This window comes from Nomascus leucogenys, unplaced genomic scaffold, assembly GCF_006542625.1.
Source record: "Nomascus leucogenys isolate Asia unplaced genomic scaffold, Asia_NLE_v1 Super-Scaffold_3019, whole genome shotgun sequence".
In the NCBI taxonomy this organism is placed as follows: Eukaryota; Metazoa; Chordata; class Mammalia; order Primates; family Hylobatidae; genus Nomascus; species Nomascus leucogenys.
In genome coordinates, this window is record NW_022095789.1 from 2010925 (window position 1) to 2038464 (window position 27540).

At 48.3% G+C, this 27540-nt stretch overlaps 1 protein-coding gene and 1 long non-coding RNA gene across 2 annotated transcripts in view; both read right to left on the reverse strand.

Annotated features, from left to right (window-relative positions):
• The window catches only part of COL23A1 (collagen type XXIII alpha 1 chain), a 348083-nt gene that overhangs the window by 308728 nt on the left and 11815 nt on the right, over nt 1–27540 (reverse strand). The window contains exon 2 of the mRNA XM_030808513.1: nt 12395–12461. Coding sequence (XP_030664373.1) covers nt 12395–12461 — 67 coding nt within the window. The remainder of the gene's footprint in view (nt 1–12394; nt 12462–27540) is intronic.
• LOC115833705 lies at nt 22333–23133 on the reverse strand. Its single transcript, XR_004029044.1, has 2 exons — nt 23098–23133; nt 22333–22389 (listed from the first exon to the last, which is right to left on the reverse strand). It is a non-coding gene; the product is annotated as an uncharacterized LOC115833705 (long non-coding RNA).

The following is a 27540-nucleotide window of genomic DNA, read 5'->3' on the forward strand; positions in this document are numbered from 1 at the left end:
TTTCATTTCATCATTTCATTTCATTTCAATTTCATTTCATTTCATTTCATTATTTTTTATGACAGGATCTCAGTCTGTCACCCAGGCTGGAGTGCAGTGGCACAATCTCAGCTCACATTTAATTTAATTTATTTCATCTCATCTCATCTTATTTCATTTCTTTCATTTTTTATGACAGGATCTCACTCTGTCACCCAGGCTGGAGTGCAGTGGCACAATCTCAGCTCACATTTCATTTATTTCATCTCATCCCATCTCATTTCATTTCTTTCATTTTTTATGTCAGGATCTCACTCTGTCACCCAGGCTGGAGTGCAGCGGCACAATCTCGGCTCACATTTCATTTCATTTCATTTATTTTTTATTACAAACACACCCACCCCCACACACCCACCCACACACACCCACACACCCATATACCCCCCCTCCCCCCACACACCCACACACCCTATTGGTTCTGTTTCTCTGGGGAACCCTGGCAAATACTGTAAGGAACAAAGAGGCCTGCTGGGCTCCAGGCTAAGGAAGGCAGCCAGCACAGCAGCATCACCCCCGGCACCGTGTGTATAGATGTAGTCAGAATCACAGTGACAAATGCCCACTCTGGCCGGGCCCTGCACTGCTGCCTCCACCTTTGTTGGGCCATTTAATCCAAAGGCTGATTGTATATCTCCTCTCCTATGTCCCATAGTCATGCCAAAATTAACAGATCTCAACAGACACTTAATCGTCCCCGTCCTGGTCCTGCTCTCATCATGGCAAGTGGCACCAGTGAGTTGCCCAACTCAAAAATCTAGGCATCATCCAAAAACTGGGAGTCATCCGATCTTCCCTCTCCCTCGCTCCGCCTCACTCAGTCCACCTCCACGTCCTGCCAATGTCCTGTGGGGATCCCTATCCACATCCTTTGCGTATTCTTTTTTTTTTTTTTGAGACCGAGTCTCGTTCTGTCACCAAGCTGGAGTGCAGTGGCGCGATCTCGGCTCATTGCAACCTCCGTTTCCCGTCTTTGCCCATTCTTTACTAGTCTCTGGCTTGTCCTTATTCTTGTGTAAGAGCACTTTATATCTCATGCATATTAACTATGTAATTGTTGTATGTGTTGAAATTGTTTTTTCACTTTGTCATTTATTTTCAAACTTAAGGTGGCATTTGCTGTCTATACAGAATTTTTAAAAATGTCCATCAAGCCTTTGTAATAGCAGAAACAAAAACTGAAATAAAAATAAATGTCTATCATCAGGAGACGAGATGAATAGTAGTGTGTTCATACACTGCGACGGCACGCTGCAGTGCACCATTGTAGAAACGACAGTTACAGTAAATGACTGGACCTGCAAGCATCCATACAAATACTTCTTTATTTTTTTTTTTTTTTGAGACGGAGTCTTGCTCTGTCACCCAGGCTGGAGTGCAGTGGTGTGATCTCGGCTCACTGCAACCTCCGCTTCCCAGGTTCAAGCAATTCTCCTGCCTCAGCCCCGAGTAGCTGGGATTACAGGCGCATGCCACCACACCTGGCTAATTTTTGTATTTTTAGTAGAGACGGGGTTTCACCATGTTGGTCAGGCTGGTCTCGAACTCCTGAACTCAAGTGATCCACCTGCCTCAGCCTCCCAAAGTGCTGGGATTACAGGCATAAGCCACCACGCCTGGACCCACACAAATATTTCTTGAAAAAAAAAAATGAAGGGATAAAACAGATGAAAAGACACACAACACTTAAGGACAATAAAATATACTGCCATGGTACACATATTTAATAAAATATAATATACAGAAAACATGCAGAAAAAGTATAGCTACCAACTCAAGACATTTGTTGCCTGGCAGAGAACAGGGGAATGGGAGAGGAACTGGCACCTTGGCTCTGTCGAAAACATTTCATTTCTTGGCCGGGCACAATGGCTCATGCCTGTAATCCCATCACAATGGGAGGCTGAGGTGGGCGGATCACCTGAGGTCAGGAGTTGGAGACCAGCCTGACAAATATGGTGAAACCCTGCCTCTACTAAATACAAAAAATTAGCCAGGTGTGGTGGTGTGCTCCTGTAATCCCAGCTACGTGAAAAGCTGAGGCAGGAGAATCGTTTGAATCCGGGAGGCAGAGGTTGCAGTGAGCCAAGATTGCACCACTGCACTCCAGCCTGGACAACAAGAGCAAAACCCTGTCTCAAAAAACAAAACAAAAACAAAAACAAAAAAAATTTCTTTAACAAAATAACAAACATGAGAAAATTATGTTATTCATTAAATCTAGATGAAACGGACATCACTATTATATTCTTCTCTGTACTTGTTTATATACTTGAAACATTATGTAATGAAAATTAAAATTATTTTTTAATATTAAGAAAGGATCTGGTTGAGTAAAAGAATGATCAGGGCCAGGCGCGGTGGCTCACACTTGTAATCCCAGCACTTTGGGAGGCCGAGGCAGGCGGATCACAAGGTCAGGAGATCGAGACCACGGTGAAACCCTGTCTCTACTAAAAATACAAAAAAAAAAAATTAGCCGGGCGTGGTGGCGGGCACCTGTAGTCCCAGCTACTCGGAGAGGCTGAGGCAGGAGAATGGCGTGAACCTGGGAGGCGGAGCTTGCAGTGAGCCGAGATCGCGCCACTGCACTCCAGCCTGGGCGACAGAGCGAGACTCCGTCTCAAAAAAAAAAAAAAAAAAAAAAAAAAAAAAAAAAAAAAGAATGATCAGATACCTCCATGAGACTCCATTCTTGCTTTTAGCAAATTACCATAATGTGCAAATGTATCATTTCTGGAATCTGAAGTGCTCTACTCCCAGGAAACTAGGAACCCTAGCAAGTTGTTTTATCCGTGTGAGCTGATCTGAGTTCACATAACTTCACTTAGTTTTTGCCCAAATATGTAAACTAAAGAAGATTTTTCTGTCTATACAGAAAATTTAACCTTTTAAGCTTAAAATGTTCAAGGAAATGTTTTCTTCTATGGCAAGGTTTTTCAACCTGGGCACTACTAACATTTGGGACCAGATTATTCTTTGTGGTGGCAGCTGTCCTGGGCTTTGTAGGACACTCAACAGCATCCCTGCCCCTACCTAGTCCATATGCCAGTAGCACCCACAAAGTATGACCAACTACAGATGTCTCCAAATATTGCCATGTGACCTCCTGGGGGCAAAACAGTCCCAGTTGAGAAGCACGGCTTTATGGTTTCTGACTTCAGTGCCAGGCTTATAAAATCTATTTCTACCGCATAATTTTAAAAAGTGATGTATCGTATTTTTGTCTAGCCAGCCATGGTTGTATTTTTCCCATTTAGATCTTCAATCCATGTGGAATATACTCCGGCATAAGAAGTGAGGTAAGAAGCCAGATATTATTACTGTACTGAACCTATCCGCCGGGAAAGGCCGCTACAGCATGTGGGTGAGCTCCTGGCATGGGGGTGTGTGATAATGACACCTCACAGAGTAAAAGGCTGCACCTGTCACCCAATAGTTGGCACGGAGTTGGCCAAGCTGGGGTCAAGACAGCTCTGGTCTTGTCTTCCCAGAGTTTCAGGGATTCTCCGCTACAACTAAACCTGACGGTGCTCTATAAGTACTGGGTGAGTGGCAAATGTTCTAGAAATCTGTTTTCTAACAGATAGTCTACCTTTCACAGAATCTTCATCATCTCCCCAAACCAACAGCAAACCGCTTGATTCTGGAACCATCTGGAAAATTCCGAGGGTCTTCCAGTTTTGGAGAGAAACACCAGAGCAAGTGGTTAACTTTGTGTGTCACTGCTCTTGGTTTGAACTTTTGTGTGCTTTCTGGTAATTTAAAAATATATGTTAATATATTTTATATTCTATATTATGTTAATATATATTTATATATTTAAATATATATATAAATTATTTCTTTTATATTCCTGTTCAATTTCTATAGAATTTAATGAGTATAATGGGCTCCATCTAGTGGTCACAAGAACATCTCCAAATTCCAATGGTCAGCACATAAACTTCAAGATCTTTATTTATAGGACATGAAGACATTTTATAATTGATAGATTCAGGTGGTTAAACTATGCTTTAAGAGAAGACTTCTAATTATTTTTTTCATCAGTGGGTCTTACAAAATGGTTCTTAAGGTCCACTGCCCATAAACCACGCTTACCATCTTCTCTTCCAAATTGATCCCTCTTTGGGGATTTCCTGTTTCTGCGCAGCTTCCTCTCCCCAAAGACATGGTGCTTCAGGCTTCTCTGTCTTCTCCCACGCCCATCCACCCGGTTTGTGAGTTCTGTCCACCACATGCCCCAGTGCCTCTCACAGCTGTTCCCGGCTATCAATTCTCATGGCCATTCCACAGGGCGTTATCAACCCTTCTCCCCGTGCCTGGCACCGTGCTAGACTTAGGGGATGCTGCAGTGAACCAGGCAAGCTGTCTCCTGCCCTGAGCACCCGCTCAGGGGTCTCTCTGTTGGAACCAAGTATGATCTTGTCTGTCCTTCATGCTGTTTCCAGAGCCCTCGTCTTAAAGCTAAATTCCACTCAGACACCATCAACTGTGTCCCATGAAATAAAGCCTCAATCTCTCCAGACCCTGGACTCACCCTCCCCTCCCACTGCCATCTTCCAAACAAACAAGAGTTCCCACCAGTGCTCGGCTTAGTCAATAGCTCCCCCAGGACCAGCACAAAATAGGGTAGGAGAGACAAATGAATGAATGAATGAATGAACAAATGAACAAATACCTATGCATAGTGAAGCGAGGAACTGCAACCAGCCTCCAGAGTATTATCGTGCCCCCCACAAAAATCAGACACACAAATGACCTCCTTTCACTTGGTAGAATCTGACATACCAAGACAGCTGCCTTATAGCCACTCAATTTTGCCATAAACTCAAGTCGACTGAGATTTAATGCTTATAAATATATATGTATCATTTTTTAAAATTCTATAAAAAATAATCCCAAAAAGGATAACAATTTCTTACTTTGAAGTCCTAAGAGAGGCTGGGCAAGGTGGCTCACCCCTGTAATCCCAGCACTTTGGGAGGGGATCTTTTGAAAACGCGCACCACCACACCTGGCTAATTTTTGTATTTTTAGTAGAGATGGGATTTCACCATGTTGGCCAGGATGGTCTTGATCTCCTGACCTTGTGATCCCCCGCCTTGGCCTCCCAAAGTGCTGGGATTACAGGCGTGAGCAACTGCACCCGGCCAGGAAAATTTTTTTAATTAGCCATGGTGGCACATGCCTGTGGTCCCAGCTATTATCCCAGATGAGGCAGGAGGATCACTTGAGCCCAGGAGGTCAAGGCTGCAGTGAACCGTGACTGCACCAGTGCACTTCTGCCTGGCCAACAGAGTGAGATCCTATCTTAAAAAAAAAAAAAGTCCTAAGAGAGGATGTGCCCTTCGCCAGGCTCTTTTCCAGCCAACAAAGGCAGTAAGGCAGTAAACAGGCTGAATATGAGCAACTTTTACCACTTCTGTTCCGCTCTGTGACATTTTCCATAAACTATCAATGAAATGTATCAGGTTCTGTATAACTTCCACATTGTGCTTTATATGGTCCTAAGTGGAGTTTCACTCCTCCACACAAACTGCCAAATGTTTTGGTGGAGCAGAGGATTTCTGACTTGCATTAAACTCTGGATTAGAGCTCATTTCTGGAAAACCGCCCTACACTGCAAGCACAGTGGCCATCCTTGGAAACCAAGCACGATGTCTCTGCAATATTCTGCAAGGATCCAGAAAGACACAAAAAGGAAACGAAAAGGATGACACCATTCTGGAATGTTCCTGACAATGTCCAGGCAGCTTGAGCCTGGTTAGTAACACATGCAAACAGCGTGAGGGGCAGAAGCCCAGCTCTGCTCGAGACCTTCCGGGCACGTGGGTGGCTGATGAGGGTTCACGGCCACACACTTTCCTTTTCTGTTTCTCTCACTCCTGCATCGCCAACATCTTCATACCCACATCCTAGGAGAACGTGCCAGTAAAGTCTGACAAGCCCTTGCTCTTCCCCTCCTGAAGATTCCCAGTGGCCCCCTACTCTGTGTCTCTTCTCCCTTCCTCTCTGGCAGCTCCTGACTGATGACGACAGAACTAACAGACTTGCTCTGAGGACGCAGTGCTAGGCCTCGTTCTAAGCTGTCTGCACGTGTGAACCCATTTGATCCTCAAAACCATCCCATGACACAGCTACTCTCAGAAACCCCACTTCACTTCACAGATGGAAAACCGAGGCACATGGAGGATAAGTCCTCGTGTGAGGTCATGGAGCTGGTGAGCGACAGAGAATTGGGCCACGCGGCCTAGATGGGAAGTCAACACGCTTTCCCCTGGGCCACGCTGCCTCTTGGTGTGTTTTCTTTATTCTTTTTTTTTTTTCTTTTTTGAGACGGAGTCTCGCTGTGTCACCCGGGCTGGGGTGTGATGGCACAATCTTGGCTCACTGCAACCTCTGCCTCCTGAGTTCAAGCAATCCTCCTGCCTCAGCCTCCTGAGTAACTGGAATTACAGGCATGTGCCACTATGCCCAGCTAATTTTTGCATTTTCAGTAGAGATGGGGTTTCGCCATATTGGCCAGGCTGGTCTCGAACTCCTGACCTAAGGTATCTGCCCACTTCGGCCTCCCAAAGTGCTGGGATTACAGAGGTGTGCCCCCACTCCCGGCTCTCCTGGTATGCTTTAAGTGGAGCCAACCCTTTGGTTACACCTTTGCAAACCACCTGGCAGTGACTGGCCAGCTGTCACTGGAAGGCCAGTGGTCACCTACTGCTTGTACCCAGCTACATTCGTTCTCTCTTCTGGGAAGAGATCCTAATTTTTCATGAAGGAACCACCCTCCCCGACACCACATGCTTCTGGTATTGCCAACCCTCCCCCACCTTGTCTCCCCTGGTTCCAAGAATGGTCACATGACCCACCAATGACCTGGCCCATCAGTGTGTCCCATGCTCCAAGTCAGTGCAATTTTTCAAGGAGAGGCACCTGCCCCAAGCCAGGCAAATTGGGGTCCATTCTGGGATGTAAAGAAAAATCACAGTAAAATACATATAACATAAACCTGAGCATTTTAAAGCACGAAGTTCTGAGATTTAACACATTTACTGTGATACGCACCAACCAACCCCTCTATCCACTTCCAAGACTTTTCATCTTTCCAAACAGAAATGCGATGCCCCTTAAACAGTAACTCCCTGCATTAGTGTCTGGGTGTGGCCATAAAAAGGTACCACAGACTGTGCAGCTTCAACAGCAGAAATGTGTTAAGATGCTGGCAGGCTGATTTCCTTCTGAGCTCGTGGCTCAGAAAAGGTGTCTTCTCCACATGTCTTCACATGGCCTGCCCTCTGTCTACGTGTCCAAATCGCCTTTTATTACAGGGACAGCGGTCATGAGAGCCCACCCTAAGGCCTCATGTCACCTCCTCTCCAAGGTAACACTGTTATCTCCAAACACAGTCCCATTCTGAGGCCCTGAGGGTTAGGACTTCAAGATATGAATATGGGAGGACACAGTTCAACCCATAACACTCCCCATGCCCCAATTCTGAGACTTTCGGGAAAGAACAGTGCTGTATCTGCTGGGGTTGCTAAGTACATGTGATATACACCTAGAGCTATACCGGCGGCCACCTTCCCCAGCACAGGTCACTCCAGGAGAGGCTGTCTGAAGACAAGCTGAGAAGAGCTGAGAGAGGGAAGCGAGCCCTGAGCCCACATGGGCCTGAAGCCAGGTGCACCTCAGACCTTTCCATTTCTAGTTGTCTGCACGAAAAATTTCCTTTTTTGCTTTATTAGTGCAGGATGGTCAGAACACTAATTAATGTTCTGATGCTTGTAACCCAAAGAGTGAGTGAATGCAAGGGCCAGAGTGACCCACGGCTCCAGGACACGCAGAGTGGGACCACAGGTCAGTTATTTACAAGACGGAGTCAAGACTCAAGTCCAGGTTCCCAGGCTCCAAGGTGCCGGCCCTCACGGGTTCCCTGGGATGCCCCCGAGTCACTACTGTTCACAGAACGGCGGAGGCCGGGCCATGGGGCAGCTCCCAGGGGTAGGCTTCAGGACCCACCTGGCCAGAGCCCCCCCTGTAGGAACCTGTTTGCTGCGGTAAAGCCCAGCTTCTCCCCACAGACTGACTGCTCCCGTCCTTCAGTCAACACCCTCAGGCCTGCAGCGTGCCTGGCAGAACAAAGCACGAGGAAGTCAGACAACAGGCTACACAACAGGCCTTCTTCTCTCCATCACAGGACACACGCAGCCCTGTCTGAACAATACAGGGTCGGAAATGACCCAAACGTCCTTGGGGGGGACTGGCCAAGTGCATTACAGGACATCCCAACAGCACGGCCAGATTCCTTCCTGGACCAAAACAAGGCAGCAGCTATCTCGGATACACAGATGGGCACAGACCACCTCAAAGAGAAATGGCAAACCCATGAAAAAGGCAGCCCATGAAAAACAATGAGGGATACCTGTTGTGCTATAAAAAAAAAAAAAAAAAAAAAAAAAAAGAGGAGGAGGAGGAGGAGGAGTTACTACTTTAAAATTAGTTGAAATGGGCCGGGCATGGTGGCTCACGCCTATAATCCCAGTACTTTAGGAGGCCGAGGCGGGTGGATCACCTGAAGTCAGGGGTTCGAGATCAGCCTGGCCAACATGGTGAAACCCCGTCTCTACTAAAAATACAAAAATTAGCTGGGTGTGGTGGCAGGCATCTGTAGTCACAGCTACTTGGGAGGCTGAGGCAGGAGAATTGCTTGAACCCAGGAGATGGAGGTTGCAGTGAGCACCACTGCACTCCAGCCTGGGCAACAAAAGCGAAATGCTGTCAAATAAAATAAAATTAAATTAAATTAAAAAGCCAAGTGTGGTAGCTCATGCCTGTAGTCCAACACTTTGGGAGGCTGAGGCAGGTGAATCACTTAAGGTCAGGAGTTTGAGACCATCCTGGCCAACATAACGAAACCCCGTCTCTACTAAAAATACAAAAATTAGCCAGGCATGGTGATGGGAGCCTGCAATCTCAGCTACTCGGGAGGCTGAGGCAGGAGAATCGGTTGAATACGGGAGGCAGAGGCTGCAGTGAGCTGAGATCGCGCCATTGCACTCCAGCCTAGGCAACAAGAGTGAAACTCCATCCCAAAAATAAATAAAATAAATACAATGAAAAGTAAAGTAAAGTAAAATAAAATAAGACACAGGTCTGCCGCGGCAACAAATTACCACAAGCTCTCCCAGTTCTAGGGGCAAGAAGCCCAAGGTGTCTGCGGGGTGGGCTCCTCAGGGAGAGTCCCTCCCACACCCCTCCGCAGCTCTGGTGGCTGCTGGCATTTCAGTGTTTCTTGGCTGGCACATGCAGCATGCCAATCCCCACTCCGCCGTCACCTATCCCTCTGGTCTGTGCGTCTCTGTCTCAAATCTCTCCTTGCCTCTTCTAAGGACAATTGGCATTGGATGCAGACACACCCTAAATGCTGAATGACCTATTCTGAGATGCCTAATTACACCTGCAAAGACCCTATTTTCCAAGGTCACATTCACAGGTACTGGGGGTTAGGACTTGGACATATCTTTTGAGGGCGACAGGATTCAACCCACTACACTATTTTATTGAGGAGGGGTGCAAGGCTCACCAGAGCCAGCTCAGGCCCCCCCACTCCCCGCCCGGCCAGTCCTCCTGCCAGCAACATCCACTGGCTGGGGCGAGAGAGAAGCCCCTGCCACCACACTCAGCTTCGCAATGGGTAGCACATCCAGAAGAGCCGCCCCTCCTCTGGCCTTGCTTATCTGCCTGCTGCATGCTAGGATCCAACAAAAGATTCCGCTGACTCCCCAGGCTGCTAGGTGGGGAGCTGCGGCCAGCTCTAATCAGACAAGGAGACTCGCTGCAGAACGTGGTCTGTGTCTCCACACTCCAAAAGCCCGAGGGACACGCTGGAGAGCCTTGGAGCCAGGGAGAAGGGGAATGAGTTAGGACTTCTGGTGTTGGAGACAAGGGCCTCTGTTCTTTATAAGACAAGGGGCTCATGTGCCAGCCTGCTAGGGTTTAGCGTTGATGAAGGCTCTGGTCTAAAGGGCTCTTGAGGTGACAGGAGAGAAAGTGCAGGCATGGACATGGGTGTGCTGAGGGGTCTGGCTAGGGTCATCGTGCTGCACCCCAAGGCCACACTGACCACACCTGCCAGGATGGCCTCCATCACAGCCTGGAGTTCCTGGGACAGCATCAACACGGTGCTGATGGCCAGCAGGGCATCAGCAGGGCTCCCCAGGGAGCCGGGGAGTCTACCATGCCTTCCTCTCGGTGGGACTAGAGGCTCTGACCAGCCCTTCAGCCCCTCATGGTCTTCCCAAGACCTTCTTGGGAGCCTCTTTCTAGAGGAGTTCAGGACCCCTGCTCCCTGCTCCCCACTCCTGATGGAAGGCAGGACACAGGTCCATCTGTAGTCACTGGCTTTAACTTATACCTTCTCCATAACCTCAGCAAGCCCCCCAGAGCCTGCTTCGAGATGTTATCATTTACTGATAAAGACCCTCAGTGCTAGTATGGGGCAGACCCAAGATGTGGCTCCAGTTCTGACTGATCCGGGAGCTCCAGGCCAGCTTGTGTCCCCCTTTCTCCCACTCTCCATCCATCATCTGTCTTGGGGACTTTCAAGCCTTCTGTTAGTAACCCACAGCAAGAAACCCACCTCACACCATCCGAGTCCAATCTACAAACATTAATAGCCAAAACCAAAATTTCACTCAGGCCTTTTTTATTCCAGACTTCTATGCTAGTTCACAATTTCATGCTAATGGTTGCTGGCGGCAACCCAGTCAACTGATTTGGTATCTCACAAATGGCGTGTGACTCCCAGTTCAAAAAACGCACACATAGGTATGCATCCAAATAACACTCAGAAAGAGGGGGACGAAAAAGAAGGACTGTTGGCATTTTACACATTTTGCAGATCATCTAAAAATCCATTTGTGGATGTGAATTTTTCCTCCCATTTAATTGCAATTTCCGACTTTTTTTTTTTTTTTTTTGATGGAGTCTCGCTCTGTCACCCAGACTGGAGTGCAATGGTGCAATCTCGGCTCACTGCAACCTCCACCTCCCAGGTTGAGGCAATTCTCCCGCCTCAGCCTCCCGAGTAGCTGCGACTACAGGCATGCGCCACCATGCCTGGCCAATTTTTTATATTTTTAGTAGAGACGGGGTTTCACCGCATTGGCCAGACTGCTCTTGAACAACTGACCTCAGGTGATCCACCTGCCTCAGCCTCCCAAAGTGCTGGGATTACAGGCGTGGGCCACCGCGCCCAGCCACAGTTTCTGACTTCTTGGTCTGTGAATGGAGTCATTCCCTTGTCAAATCCTCTTTCTCGTATTAAAACCTCAGAGGTCCTATAAAGGCTAGCTCAAGCTCAACCATAAAAATCTTCTCCCACCCGGCCCTCCGAGACGGAATTTTCACACCATGAGATTCACCTTTGCAGAAATCTCGGGGCATCTCCCAACCCTGGGATGTTATCAGTGAGTTTGGTTTCTGGACCACTTGGCTAATGGAAGGAATGGCAGTGAGGACAAGGGACACTGCGCAGCTCCTATGTTCTCTGGACCAATAACAAAAGTCACCTTTCCCTGCATGTCTAGAAGTCTGAGATACATCACCATTTTCCACTCATTCACTGGTATCAGACACCATTCTAAGGGAGGGTCATTCTAACCCTGAGAACACCAGCGTTAGAGACTACACACTGGGCCATGGCCTGTACAAAGCTCCCCTGAGGACACCCAGGAGACCTGTTATGAGCCTGGATTTGAGCCATGTGGATTAGGAGTCAACAATTCCCGGTTTCATTCACAGCCATCCTGAGCTGCACCAGCAAAACCAAAGAGAGTCTATGATAATTTGAATAATTCAGGCCTCGTTTCCTGTTTCCTTCCTCTGCCTCCACTGCAAAAAATGAAAACAAGGCAGCTATGTCCACTAGATTATTTATCTACCTTCTGCACGTCTGACATAGAGCTCTGGTTGCAACGTTGGTACAGTGGGGGCGACTGGGGTTCCAGGCTGTCACCTCCCGTCAGTTCACATCCCGTCAGTTCACACCCCTTTCTCCACCTCTGAAATGTGGACCAGCTGCTACTTCCCTACCATCTAAGTCTTTAGACAGCTAAGTCATCTCTGAGAATGTCTTAGCTCCTCCACCAATACCACCCAGCAAACCGAGTCCGTTTACTTTGCTGGAAACCGACCACACAGCCTGCCAGGGTCAACGTGGGGAAGAAACGCCCCAGGACAGTGCACGAAGACTACAGCCTGACACCCCAGTCCACCTTCTGGACCGTGCTGTTCTCAGCAATCCCAAGCGAACGGCGGCGGAACGCAGGAGCCAGAAGGGAGCTCAACCTTCACTTACCTGGGGGGCAGCCACATTCGGATGGAGCTTCCCGAGCAGTCCGGAGCTTCACTAGTCCGTCCAGCTTCTGAGCCGGAAAAAAAAAGAAAAAAAAACAAGGAGAGAATGAGTTTCAGAACAGAGTGGGGTACAAGTGGAAACAACAGCAAAACCAAATGTATCTAAACCATCTACAGTGCTGGGGCTGTCTTTGAGACCATCTCTCAAAAGATCCTTAAACTCTACGGGGAATTTTAGAATGAGGAAAAACAAACACAAACACTAAACAGTTACTGGTGAGTCCCTGAAAAGGTGGCAGGTTTCTGCTTTGTTACGTTTTCAAATAGAATACCAAGAGTTACAAACGACAGAAACAGTGTCCTGCAAATCAAGAAAAGCCACTGCGACCACCAGCCCTGAAGGGAGGGAAGCTGGGGCTGAGGGAGGCCTGGGGAGGGCAGATCAAAGTCAGTCCTCCAGGCGGCTTCCTGCACTCACAAGGCCGCCCCGTTCACGCCCAGGAAGTCCCGAAACCCCATGGCTGCAGCCCCTCCTAGCCCACCGGCCTGGGACCTGATGGAGCGGGTTGAAGCACCCTGATGAAAACATTTTCCTTTGTTGTTTTCTGTTTTCCTTTCTTCTTACCAGTGGGGATCCTTGGCCTAGAAATTTTGGTTCAGTAAAATTTAACAAGAATCCCTACACATGCCCAGCCCTGTGCCAGATTTGGGTGAAAGGAAAAGAATTACCACAGAAAGAGGGTCAAAAGGCTCAGCTCCCCTACAATGCACGGACTGCTCTGGCAGGCTCCTGGCCCGATGGAACCCTATGGGCACCCCTGAGGCCAGAACAAATGGTCACTGCCTCACAGATGAGGAACGCAAGCTTGGAAAAAAAGAAATTTGTCCCACATCCCAAATCTAGGTTTAGAGGAATGCAGCAATTGGCCCAAATCCCAAAACTAGCCAGAACTTGAGTCCTAATGAAGATACACAGTCTTAACCTTTCTCTAGGGGGAAAAAAAAAATCCCCCTAAAAGCAAAACTAAGCAAGAGCACAAATCTCTGCTGACCTAAGTGAGCAGTGCAGTGCTACCATGAGAACCGAGGGCTTCATATTCAAACATTAAACAGTATTTTTAAGCACTGCTTTAGAGAAGGAGAACATTCGCACAGACGACAAGACCCCAGCCAGGCCCTGTCTGCCTCTGACTGGAACAGCCCAGGACCGGGAGACTTCACCAGGGCATTTCCAGCCACCGGAAAGGCACTTCGCAGTTCCACTCCACCCGCCGTTTCATCCTCATTTTACAGATGGGCAACAAGAGGCGCAGAGAGCTAAGCAGATCCTAAAACAGAAGAACTTACCATGGTCAAAGTGTGTCTGGAGTTGGTTCCTGCCCTACGGTAGGTTCGTGGTCTCGCTGACTTCAAGAATGGAGTCGCAGCGTGCTGGCAGCTACTTATAATCCCAGCTTGGGAGACTGAGGCTGGAGAACTGCTTTAACCCGAGAGGCGGAGGTTGCAGTGAGCCGAGATCGCACCACTGCACTCCAGCCTGGGTGCCAGAGCGAGACTCCATCTCAAAAAAAACAAAACAAAACAAACAAAAAAAACGAATGCAGCCGCGGGCCGGGCGCAGTGGCTCGCTCGCTCGCTCGCTCACTCACACTTTGGGAGGCCGAGGCAAGCGGATCACCAAGGTCAGGAAATCGAGACCATCCTGGCTAACACGGTGAAACCTCGTTTCCACTAAAAATACAAAAAATTAGCCGGGCGAGGTGGTAGGCGCCTGCAGTCCCAGCTACTCGGGAGGCTGAGGCAGGAGAATGGCGGGAACCCGGGAGGCGGAGCTTGCAGTGAGCCAGGATCCCGCCACTGCACTCCAGCCTGGGCGACAGAGCGAGACTCCGCCTCAAATAAAAAAAGAAAAAAAAAAAGAATGGAGCCGCCTACCTTCCTGGTGAGTGTTACAGCTCTTAAAGATGGCACTGACACAAAGAGTGAGCAGCAGGCAGATTTATAGTGAAGAGCGAAAGAACAAAGATCCCACGAGATGAAAGACCCACGAAGGTTGCTGCAGCTGGCTGGTGGTGCGGGTGGGGGCGGCAGCTTTTATTCCATTATTGGTCCCCGCCCATGTCCTGCTGATTGGTCCATTTTGCAGAGTGCTGATTGGTCCACTTTACAGAGTGCTGATTGGTCCACTTTACAGTGTGCTGATTGGTCCATTTTACAAACCTCTAGCTAGCTACAGAGTGCTGTTTGGTGCATTTTTACAGAGCACTGATTGGTGCATTTTACAAACCTCTAGCTAGCTACGAGCACTGATTGGTGCATTTTACAAACCTCTTGTAAGAAAAGTTCTCCAAGTCCCCACTCGACACATGAAGTCCATCTGGCTTCACTTCTCAAAAGCAATACCAGGGCAGCCAGAGAGTACTCCAGGGGGTGCCTTTAGGCGCACTCACTCCTCCATCATCACTGTACTCCCCAGCCCTGCCTCTGCAAGCCCTTGACTTGCCCTGTAAATCGGAACCTCGCTAGGCCTCTGGATGCCAGGCTCCCAGCTTCCCGCAGGGACTGGACCTGCCACTCACTGCTGCTCTGGATGGAGCTGCCCAGCTGTCCCACAGGGCCCTCGTGAGCAGCCTGGGCCAGCCCCCAGCCTCCAAAGGCCCCCTGCAGCTTGTGGGTGAGAGCTGCTCCACCCAGGCGCAGCAGACACCACACCTACTCATCCCCACTCCCAGCAGGGCTGCCTGGAGTGGAGTCCATGAGGGGCCGAGGCTTCTGCGCAGAATGGAGCACAGTGGCCACACCTGTCCCAGTTGACTGGGGGGCACATGTAAAAGCTGCACCCTTGAGCTGGACCTCAGAACTCACTTTTTTTTTTGAGACAGGGTCTCACTCTGTCATCCAGGCTGGAGTGCAGTGGTGCAATCTCCGCTTACTGCAGCCTCAACCTCTCAGGCTCAAGCAATCCTCCCACTTCAGCCTCCTAAGTGGCTGGGTATACACGAAGGTACCACCACACCCAGCTAATTTTTCAATTTTTTGTAGAGACGGGGTTTCATGATGTTGTCCAGGCTGGTCACAAATTCCTGGGCTCAAGCAATCCTCCTGCCTCGGCCTCTCAAAGTGTGGGATTACAGGCGGTGAGTCACCGCGCCTAGCCAGAACTCACTCTTTTCCCCATTGTATTTGCAGATATTAAAGCAGATTTCAAAATGTACTTGGAGAAGAAACCCAACGTTTTAGTTTAAGCCAGTCAATCTATGTAAGAAACTCTCATGTTTTTATCAGTGCTAGACAGGACAGAAAAGACTTCCACACTGATTTCATTTTTTAAACAAAAGCATTTCATGCCAAAAACAATTCACTTAACAACTGCTGTCACACTTGGGCTACTGCTATCACATCTGAACGTCTCCCCTGAAGGGGGAGAAGGATTTTATCAACTACTGATAGGAAACACAATTACTTTTGAGCTACTCTCACCTTAAAATAAAAAGCTAGGTACTGTTAATGCTAGCCGCGAGATCATAGGTTACTGGGATTGTGCTGGTCATTCATCCTAACTCCTTTTGTGTTTTGTTTTTCTAGATTAGATGGTGAATCTGTAAAGTTTTCTCTCCCGGACCCCTCCTCTCCCCCACCTCCAGGCCCCTCACTTTCTGTGTCCTGACTACTAAGAATACAAAGTAAACAGTTTGAATTAGAAACCCAATCTCACCATCTTTACTTCATGCTTTTTTTTTTTCAATCCTAAGAAAATATTCCTTTGTGTCCAGGTTTGTAAAAATGACTTAAAAGCCTCAACATTTTACATTCAATTATCTGGCAGCACCCCCAGCATCTGCAAACAATATGGTCCTGGTTTTACATATGCAAACAAGTCCTGACTCTAAAAGTAAATAAAGGATGAGTTTCTGAGAAAAGACCAGAGACTTTGGGCGAGTTCCCTTCCAGAAGTACTGGGAAGGAGAACTTGAAGTCTGGGGGAAGGGTGGCAAGAGCTCAGGGAATCAGGAAAATCCTGGTTTTTAGAAAAGCATTCATGACATGGTCAGAGGATACATTTATTAATGATCTGTCGGGGAACTAGTCTTGAACACTTCACCAGATGTTTGATCACATCCTCAAGTGGTTTTGTTCTGAGGAAATACAGATTGACATAGAAAAGAAAGATGCAATGATTTATTCCTGTAAAACGCTGTAAATAATTAAGACATTTCTATCCTTTGACTAAAAATTCCTACTCTGGGGAATATATCCTAAGAGAATAAATCAGCAGAAGCAAAACATGATATTTATGCAGAAGTTGCACTGTAAAACAGTGGGAATGGTTTAGTGAAAGATGTGGAATCCCTTTGATGCAACTGTCACATCAGGAAACAGCATTATGAATACTGTGTAGCAACAAGGAAAAATGCTTATGCTACAATACATAAAATGTCTACATTGACGTAGAAACACAGGCATGGGGGAACAGCAACTAACAAAACAACCCACATGGGTGTTGGAATGATGGTGATTTTCTTCTTTCTGGGCTGTTGTAATATCATCTTCTCAGTGAAAAACAAAAAAGTCTGAAAGTAGAAGAGACAACGTAATCCCCTGAAATCTCCCTGCTGAGGGCAATTTCGGAGCGACGGACTCTGTCCCCTCAGGGAAACCCAGCTCCAGGGTCCATCCTGTAAGCACATGCACACCACAAACACCAGAGGAAGGGCTTGTCAAGAACCAAATGCTGACCACAGGCACAGCTTCTCTGCTCCCCTTCTACCCGCTTACGAAGAGCCAGTTCAAGCCTTCTCACCACCACCAGCAACCCGAGGGGACTCCCTTTCCTGACCCCTTTAAACGTTCTCTTTTGATACCCCACCACAATGATGATGATGACAAATACAACTGAAGTATTATTATCAAGACTCGATTACTTATTACGGGCCAGACACTGTGCCAATTGCTATTATCTTATCTGTTCCTCCCGATAACCCCCCACGATGCTGGGATTCTTATTACACCCATTTACAGATGGGAAAATTGAGACAGAAAGAGAAGTGTCAGGGCTGGACTTAAATCCTGGTAGCAACTGACACGGATCACAGATGACAACCTCTGCTCTCAAGTAATGTTCCTATCTACAAACATTCTTTAAAGCTATCAGGGCCGGGCACGGTGGCTCACACCTGTAATCCCAGCACTTTGGGAGGCCAAGGCAGGCAGATCGCTTGAGGTCAGGAGTTTGTGACTAGCCTGGCCAAAATGGTGAAACCCCATCTCTCCTAAAAAAAATACAAAAAAAAAAAATTAGCTGGGCGTAGTGGCACACACCTGTAGTCTCAGATACTCAAGAGGCTGAGGGAGGAGAATCACCTGAACCCGGGAGACAGAGGTTGCAGTGAGAAAGAGGATGTCATTGCATTCCAGCCTGGGCAACAAGAGCAAGACTCCATCTCAAAAAATAAATAAAAAATAAAAATAAAGTTGCTATCAGAAGCCAAGCCATACATAACTCAGACAGAAACCAGTACGGTGCCTGCAAAAGGTTGGGAGAGTGACAGGAATTAACTACAAGGGCAGCATGGAGGAGATTAAGGGTGACAGAACTGTTCTGTATGGTCCTGGGGTGGTGGACACTTGATTATGCATTTGTCAAAAACCACAGGACTGTCCATCCCAAAGAGTGACCTGTAATGAATACCAATTACAAACCAAAAGTCAGGATGCTGGAGAAACCCAGGCTGGAATAACAAATCTAACTATATTAAAGTTGTATGACATAACCTCACTGAAGGTTGGAGAAAAGTGTAGCTGACCTAAGTAACATTGCAAAATGGTGTTTTCATTGAAAACTCTGAGGCTGGCCAGGTGTGGTGGCTCATGCCTGTAATCCCAGCACTTTGGGAGGCAGAGGCGGCAGGATCACCTGAGGTCAGGAGTTCGAGACCAGCCTGGCCAACACGGTGAAACCCCCCTCTCTACTAAAAATATAAAAATTAGTCTGATGTGGTGGCGCACACCTGTAATCCCAGCTACTTGGGAGGCTGAGGCAGGAGAATCACTTGAACCCAGGAGGCGAAGGTTGCAGTGAGCCAAGATCGTGCCACTGCACTCCAGCCTGGGCGACAGAGTAAGACTCTGTCTCAAACAAAAAAAAAAAAAAAAAAAGAAAGAGAAAGAAAAGAAAAAGAAAACTCTAAGGCTAAAGATAAAAGGAATCTGATGTCAACACTGTACTCTAGCTAGGAGGTAAAGATATTTCTCACAGGGATACAGGTTAGCAATTTTGAAACTATATACACATTAGGGTTGAATAGATAAGTCAACAAATTATGAGTAATGAGAGCCAGGTTTCTCACTGTCCAAGAAAGAAGTTACAAATAAGCAAAGGAGGAAAGCTACAGTGAACCCTGTGGTGCTGAATCAGAATCAAAGACATAACTATGAGGTCATGTCCATGTTCTGTATACAGATAGATACATACAGAAATAATCACAGATATGTGCATATAGAGGAGTCAATATACATGTTTCTATACCCTCTGTCTGCAGAGAACTTCTACAAACAGTCATACCCTAGTAGTAACAAGTACACACAGTACCCAGATCTTGGTCTCTAATATCCTTCTCCAATGAAAGGAACCAGGGCTTCTTGGAGAGATGAGAAATGAGAAATTCTAGGGCCAAGGCAGAAAAAACACAAGATGAGCCTGGAGTCTTACAATGCCAGAAAGTAAGGAAGTGCTTTACAAAGGGGTTGGGGTCAGGGGCACTCGTCAAAGAAACATAAGAACCAACCTGAAAGGCTGGGTGCGGTGGTTCACGCCTGTAATCCCAGCAATTTGGGATGCCGGGACGGGCAGATTACTTGAGGTCAGGAGTTCAAGACTAGCCTGGCTAACATGGTGAAACCCTGTCTCTATTAAAAATACAAAAATTGGCCAGGCATGTTGGATCAGGCCTGTAATCCCAGCTGCTTGGGAAGCTGAGGCACAAGCTGGGAGACGGAGGTTGCAGTGAGCAGAGATTGCGCCACTGCACTCCAGCCTGAAAACCAACCTGAAAGCTTAGAATGGCCAAAGCTGGAACAATTTAAGCAACAAAATAAATAATGTCATGTGGTCTTATAACGCAAAGAATAAATTAGATATCCTTGAGTCTATAGTGATATAAATGATTGAATAAATAAATGGAGAGAAGAGATAAAACTTCCTTACAGAATTCCAAATATGTAAATACTTCCCTCTTCCCAGAGGTGAAGCTAACTTCCCCTCTCCTTGATATGGGTTAGACTTAAACAATAACTTTATAATGGAGAAATCTGGCAGATTTCCCTTCCCTTAACCAAGTGATCAAGGTTAATGTCACAGGAATACCTCATGCTGGCCCCATGGGCCCCCCGATAGGATGCCATGAACATGGCAATCCACCTCAGTGGTATTCTTCCCAAACGCTCCTCATGAGAAGTATTAGACTATCCCAAATTGTGAGACATTCTATAAAATACCTGCTCAGTATGTCTCAAAACTGTCAAGGCCATGCAAAGCAAGGGAAGACTGAGAAATGGTCATAGACTGGAAGAGACTAAGAAGACAGCACAACTAAATGCAATGTGTATCCTACATGGACCCTGGAATAGGAAAAGGACATTAGAGGGAAGAAATGGGTGAGATCTGAATAAGGTGTAATTTAGTTTAAAAAAAAAAAAAAAAAAAAAAAAAAAGGCCGGGCGCGGTGGCTCACGCTTGTAATCCCAGCACTTTGGGAGGCCGAGGTGGGCGGATCACAAGGTCAGGAGATCAAGACCATGGTGAAACCTCGTCTCTACTAAAAATACAAAAAATTAGCCGGGCGTGGTGGCGGGCGCCTGTAGTCCCAGCTACTCGGGAGGCTGAGGCAGGAGAATGGCGTGAACCCGGGAGGCGGAGCTTGCAGTGAGCCGAGATTGCGCCACTGCACTCCAGCCTGGGCGACAGAGCGAGACTCCATCTCAAAAAAAAAAGTATAGTCACAAAGTCACTTACCACCAACTAAGATATAGCCTTGTTATTTTTTAGAACGGATCTATTTTTTTTTTAACTGAGGTGAAATTCACATAATCATTAACATAAAATTAACCATTTTAAAGTGAACAATTCAGTGGCATTAAGTAGATTCATAATGTTATACAATCACCCCCTCTATCCACTTTCAAAACACTGTCATCACCCCAAAAGGAACTCCTGTATCCTTTCCTCCCTAACCCCAGCCCCTGCAACCACCAGTCTGCTTTATTTCTACGGGATTTATCTATTCTGTATATTTCACAAAAGCAGAATCAACACCACTTGTGATTTCCTTGCCCTTTGTCTGGTTCCTTTCACTCAGCATGATGTATTTGAGACTCATGCACATTGGCGTGGATCACTCATTCCTTTTTATGACTGAATAATACTGCATGGTGTCTACACTACCATTTGCTTATCCATTCATTGATGAACATCCGGGCACTTTCCACCTTTTGGCTGTTGTGTATAGTGCTGCTGTGAACATGAGTCTCCTTTTATTTGAGTATCTGTTTTCAATTCTTTGGGGGGTATAAACCCGGGAGTGGAATTGCTGGGTCATACGGTAATTTCACATTTAATTTTTTGAGGGTCCCACCAAACTGTTTTCCACAGTGGCTGAGTAATTTTACATTGCCACCAGCAATGTATGACAGTTCCAATTTCCCCACATTTTTGCCAAAAGACCCTGGTGGATATGAAATGGTATATCATTGTGGGTTTGATTTACATTTCCCTAATGACAAATGATGTCGAGATACTTTTCATGTGTTTGTTGGTCATCTGTATATCCTGTTTGAAGAAATGTCTGTTCAAGTCCTTTGCCCATGTTAAAACTGGGTTGTGTGTAGTTTTGTTGTTGAACTGTAGGAGCTCTTTATAAATTCTGTATACTAGACCCTAATCAGATATAGGATTTGTGAATATTTTCTCACGTAAATTCTTGATCAGGATCCTAACCACCTCCAACCAAGATGCAACATGAGTGTGTTAACATCATCTTGAACATTGGTGGAAGTTTTCCAATGGTTTCGTGCTGGTCTTCACGTTAGTCCTTATTGAGATCTTGCTACATTAAAAGTGGGTTATTGTTACTAATATATTTGATCTGATCCTCTTTAGTTAACAGTAATTGTATTCGTTTTCTACTGTTGTATAACAAATGCCACAAAGTTAGCAGTTTAAATACACATTCACTATGTTCCAGTTTGTGTGGTCAGAGGCTGGGCATAACTGCAGTTGGTCTCTGCTCAGGTTCTCGCAGGCTGAAATCAATGAGTCAGCTGGGGGTTTCTTCTTGGAGCTCTGAGTCCTCTCTCAAGTTCATGTGGTTTCTCGTGGTTTAGCAGGAAGGCCGCATTCTCTTGCTGGCTGTTGGCCGGGGGCTCTCAGTTCCCAGAGGCAGCTCACAGTTCCCTGCCACGCAGCCCCTCCACACCCCTTCATGCTGCACATCCCTGACTTCAGGAGGGTCCTCATCCCTTTGAAGGGCTCACTTGGTGAAGTCAGGGCCACTGAATAATCTCCTTTTTCACTAACTCAAAGTCAAGTGATTCATTAGTAACTCAATCATAGGAAGATACAGCCCATCATACCCACGGGTTCTGCCTGTACTGGAGAGGAGGGAATTGTATAAAGTATGTTCCCTGGGGAGCAGGAATGTTGGAGACTATCTTAGAACTCTGCCTGTCACAGTATCACAGTTCATTTCTTTTTCTTTTGTTTTTTTTCTTTTGAAACAGGGTCTGTCTCTGTCACCCAGGCTGGAGTGCAGTGGCACCATCATGGCTCACTGTAGCCTCGACCTCCTGGGCTCAAGTCATCCTCCCGCCTCAGCCTCCCAAGTAGTTGGGACTACAGGTGCCACCAAGTCAGGCTAACTTTTCTATCTTTTGTAGAGACTGGGCTTCATCATGTCGCCCAGGATAATCTCAAACTCCTGAGCTCAAGGGATCTGTGCCTGCCTCGGCCTCCCAAAGTGCTGGGATTATAGGTGTGAGCCACCGTGCCTGGCCTAATTTCTTTTGACAAATGTACTGTGGTTATGTACATATGTACACTATGTACATATGTTTTTCTACATTAGTACATTAGTTTTTCTACAAATCTAAAATCATCCCCACATTTTAAAAAGACCATATCATGAATTTACACTTACAGGCAAGATTGAGTGACAATGACTAGATTTGCCATTCTGCCTAAACAACCCCAACAACAAAACCCACCAATGTATTCCTGCATATAAAACAATAATTTTGAAGGTGCTAGGGCCAGGCAGGCAAGGACAGTGATCTTTGAGACAGGCAACAACTGCTCTAGCTTCCCACCTGGGGAGTGGCCAGGCTGAGCACATGGAAGGGGGACACGGGTGGCGCCTGGCAGCCTCCCGAATTGAAGACATGGGGCTGAGAGCCAAGGGAGGCCGAGGCAGTCAGAGTGTGTGGAACAGAGGACTGGAGAGATGAAAGCCACCAAGATCTGCTGAGGATCCCCTTTGAGTAGGAGGCTTAGGGCCTAATCAGCCCCTGCAGGCAAGGAAATGACTGAGGTCAGGGAACGAACCACCCAAAAGGATTCCAAGGCACCGCAGGCAGCATTCACACAGGGGCCGGGAGAATGCTCGATCCCACCAGCCAGCCCAGTTCCAGGTGGGCTGACCTCAAGTGATCCACCCACCTCAGCCTCCCAAAGTGCTGGGATTCCGGGCATGAGCCACCGCACTTGGACCTGAGGGTTCTATTTATATGAGGTTCTAGAACAGGCAAAACTGAGCTATTGGTGATAGAAAGCAAGATGGCGGTTACCTCTGGGTGGAGACAAGAAAGGGGCATAGGGAATTTTCTGAGGTGTTAAAAATACTCTGTACTTATTGGAGATGCCAGTCATGGGTGCATATATTTGTCAACATCCATCTAACTCTACACTTAAAATCTGTGATTTTATTGTGTGTAAATTATATCCCTTTTTTTAAGAGTTAGAACAAAAGAAAAAGAGTAAGTCACAGATGTGGAGGGAAATTCTCAGTGGAATCCCACAAGAAAACCATGCCAGCCCCTCAAGTTGTCCAAGCATTCTACTCGCCATGGGGTTGCATGACTCCACAAATACTGCTGCTTGCTGCACAGATGCCAATGAAAAGGTTGCTTCCAGGAAGTATTTGGAAGCCGCTTAAATGCTCCTTGCAGGGAGACATTCAAATAATATAAGTTGTTTCTCCAGAAATATACACACTCTGAAAGAGAAGCTTACTCCAAAAGGGTTGGTCAAAAATACAGCATTCTGTTTCTTGCGGCAACTGGTTTGAAGGGTCAAGAAACATAAGACAATCTATGTTGTCTTTCCCACTGCAAGAATGCTAAACGCTGAAGGTATTCAGGAGCTGAGCATCTCCGAGTTGGAGAGAATGAGGACACCATCCACCTGACATCTCTTCAAACCAGAGTCCCTTCTCCAGCACTCCTGCTCACTAGGAATCCAGGCAGTTACCTGATTTGGCATGTGAGATCAATACTTCCCAGCCCATTCTTTTCGGACAACTCTTCATTTGCTTTCAAGTTCTAAGCAGTCATTAACTAGCAATCTTCATCCTGGTATCTTTTATGTGTCAGTCGCTTTTTTACCTTCAGAAGAAGGAGCTCCGCACAGCTCCCCACCTGTATTCTTAGGGTCAAGGGGAGCCAGGCTGTTCATTTGGTCCATCCTTTTTCAACACCACTTCTTGCCTTATGAGTGCTGCAGAAATATCCTCCAATGAAAAGAAAAGTGTCCTCCTTTAGGAAACAGGAACCTCCAGGTCTTAACTACTATCCTGGGAATGAAGTCAGCCACAAGACTAAGGGATAATTGGACAGTTAGGAAGCACCTCTTAACCTCAAAATACAACCCTTCCTAAGGCTGTCTTCTCACCATTACAGCTTCATTCGTGTAGGGAATGAAGGAGCGTCCCTCTTCAAAGACCCCCTTTGAAAATGCAGCATTTCCCAAGGAAAGTCACATATTCAGCTGCTTATTAACAACAACATGTTTTTCATGTTAATTTGCCGTTCACAACACACTCCCATGTGTTACCTCCTTAGACCCTCACTAGGAGCTCCTGCAGAAGATAATAGATTATTATTATTTCCACCTATCTTTTTGGAAGATAAATCTCAAGCAGTTCCATGGCTCACCTAGACCCCCTAGATGGGCAGTGGCAAAGCTGGAACTAAAAAGCAAGTCTTCCCACACCAGGTCCCGTGCTCTTCCCATAGACAAGGCACCTGCCACCTGGTCCTCACTATGCAGGAGACTGATTGCTGTGAGAGCAGAAGCAGAACACAGGACAGTTCCTGGAAAGGCAAGAAGAGTGCATGAGCCATTGTGTTGGGGGTGAGGAGAAGGGGCTCAGCACAGGAAGGATGCAGGAACCAGGCCCACCTTCACTTGCTCCAAGTTTTGCCAGGCATGTCTGTCCTCAGAGAAACCCACACACGCTAGGTGTTCAGAAGATGACTATAGCCACAACTACTTCACAAGCGAGCAAGTCAATCCATTGATTCCTCTAGTAGCAATGGATAAAAACCGAACTCAAATTGGCCTGGACAGTGATGTCCAGAGGGGCTCGAAGGTCACGAAGCCGCAGTGCTTTTGGCAGTCCCTCAATACCCCTTCAGACTGTGTTTCTCCTTGTGCAGCAAGTCGATGCCGGGAGCTCCAACTTACAGCCATTGGGGGTGATTTTGCGAGGGTAGTTTTTTCAAGCAAAGTTCAGTTCCCCAAAGCATACTGGCTGAAAAAGTCTTGCCCTGCTGCCCAATAGCCCACTGGTGTTCCCATTCATTATTATTATTTTTTAGATGGAGTTTCACTCTGTCGCCCCAGGCTGGAGTCCAGTGGCATGATGTTGGCTCACTGCAACCTCTGCCTCCCGGGTTCAACCGATTCTCCTGCCTCAGCCTCCCAAGTAGCTGGGACTACAGGGGCCCACCACCACACCTAATTTTTGTATTTTCAGTAGAGGCGTGGTTTCGCCATATTGGCGAGGCTGGTCTCGAACTCCTGACCTCGTGATCCACCCGCCTCGGCCTCCCAAAGTGCTGGGATTACAGGCGTAAGCCACCCACCGAGCCCGTCCTCATTATTTTTCAAAGACACACACGGCTTCTCAGAACCCGCCTTCCAGGGTTCACCATGCTGGGCTGGCACAGAGACCCATCCAGGCGGTAGGAGCGGGGACAGGCGCGGGGTCGTGGAGGGCCCTGGGCTGTTCCTGATCCTCGAACCCTCTCCTCACCACAGCCGCGGTCTCCTCCCCGGGCCCCGCGCGCCGGGCCCTGTGCTAAAAGCCCCAGCGGGTCCCCCGGCTACCGCCGCGCCGGCCTCCGGGTCCTGTCCTCCGAGGCGCCGGGCCTCCGCCTCCAGCGCGGGCCTCTCGGGCGGCGCCGCCCCTGCCCCTGCCTGCACGGGAGGCCGCCTGGGTTCGGCTTTGGGCCAGGCCAGCGGCGCGGCGCTCTGCCGGGTCAGCCCTGTGGAGATTTCTTCCCCGCCGCGCCCGGCCCCCAGCGCAGCGCCAAGGGAGCGGCCCCTCCGGCAGCGGCCGGCGCCTGTGTCCCGAGTGCTTCTGCCTGAGGACTCCCCGCCGGGGTCTTCCCTGTTGCCGTCAGCGCCTCCGCGCCCCGTGGGCCGAGGCCCCGGCGCCCCTCGCTCAGCCCAGCTCCCAAGGCCCGGCGGGTCCCTGCTCTGCCGTCCGGGGGGCCCGCGGGTGGTCCGGAGACCGGGGAGCGGCCCGCCGTTCATTCCCGCGCGGCTCCGAGGCCCCTCGTCCTGGCGGGGCCTGCTTCTTCCCGAGCCCTCTCCCTGCGGCCGGTGGTCTCCTCTCCTCGGGACGCTGGGACACCAGCCCTGTTGGATCAGGCCCCCCCCACTCCAACGACCTGTGCCACCTCATCCGCCTCTTTAAAGGCCCGACCCCCACGGGCGGCCGCATCCGGAGGCCCAGGGGTGAGGACTTCGCCACGTGAAGGGGGCACACGATTCAGCCCTTGACACCACCACCTCGGCGTGGAGCTGTAGGGGGAAGCTCAGCCACTCACCGAGGACAGGACCCGGGGGACCCGCTGGGGCTTTCAGCAGGGCCTGGCGCGCGGGGCCTGGGGAGGTGACCTGGGGAACAGCCCAGGGCCCTCCCCGAACCCGCGCCTGCCCCCCGCTGCCTGGATGGGGTCTCTGCGCCAGCCCAGACTGGAGTGAGTGCCGAGGTGGCGCCTCCGGCCGCGCTGCGCCCCCGCGGGCAGCCCTGAAGGGCCATCGCTCAGTCCTCACCAAGACCAGCGAGGCGGATTCGGCCAGCCCCTTTCCAGAAGAGGAAGCCGAGGTTCGGAAAAGTCAACCAACTTGTCCCAGGACGCTGGCCGGTTCAGAGGCAGCTCTGGACTCAGACCCAGGCCTCCCAATTCTCAAGCCCACTGCATGAGCTGTCAGGGCCCAGCTACGGGGTCTTTCGGGGAAACTTGGACGGGATAACTTCCACGGTGAGGCGATAAGGTCAGGCTGGTCCCATCTGGGCACCTTATAAAGTCTCTCGTTTTCTAAATGAGATGCCTGTACAGTGCCCACACAGCATGCACACATGTGCACGCACACACCCACATGCATGCACACACACTCATGCACACACAGGCATATTTATATGCATATGCATACATGCACACATGTGCACACATACACCCATGTGCACACATATGCACACAGGCATACTCTTGGCACACACGTGCACACACACCCATGTACACACACATGCATGCATACTCCTGGCACACACATACACACTTCCACCCTCACACTAGCTCACGCTCACACACACTCTAGTCCCGTTGACATCATGGGAATCTTCCCTTCTTGACTGCACCACAACCCTGCTCTGAAAACAAGATGCTGTAGGAGATAACTGCCCAAGCCTCCCACAAAAAGGCTCAGTCAAAGCACAGTTAAATCAATGAACAGATCCGGCATTTTTTGTGTGATGTTCCTCCCAGGAGGCCCAAAGTTGAATAAATTTTATTTAAACTGTCTTTTCAAATACATTCTAATTGCTTTATGCTTTGTTTCACAACTCAGAGTTGGAAACAAATTCCATT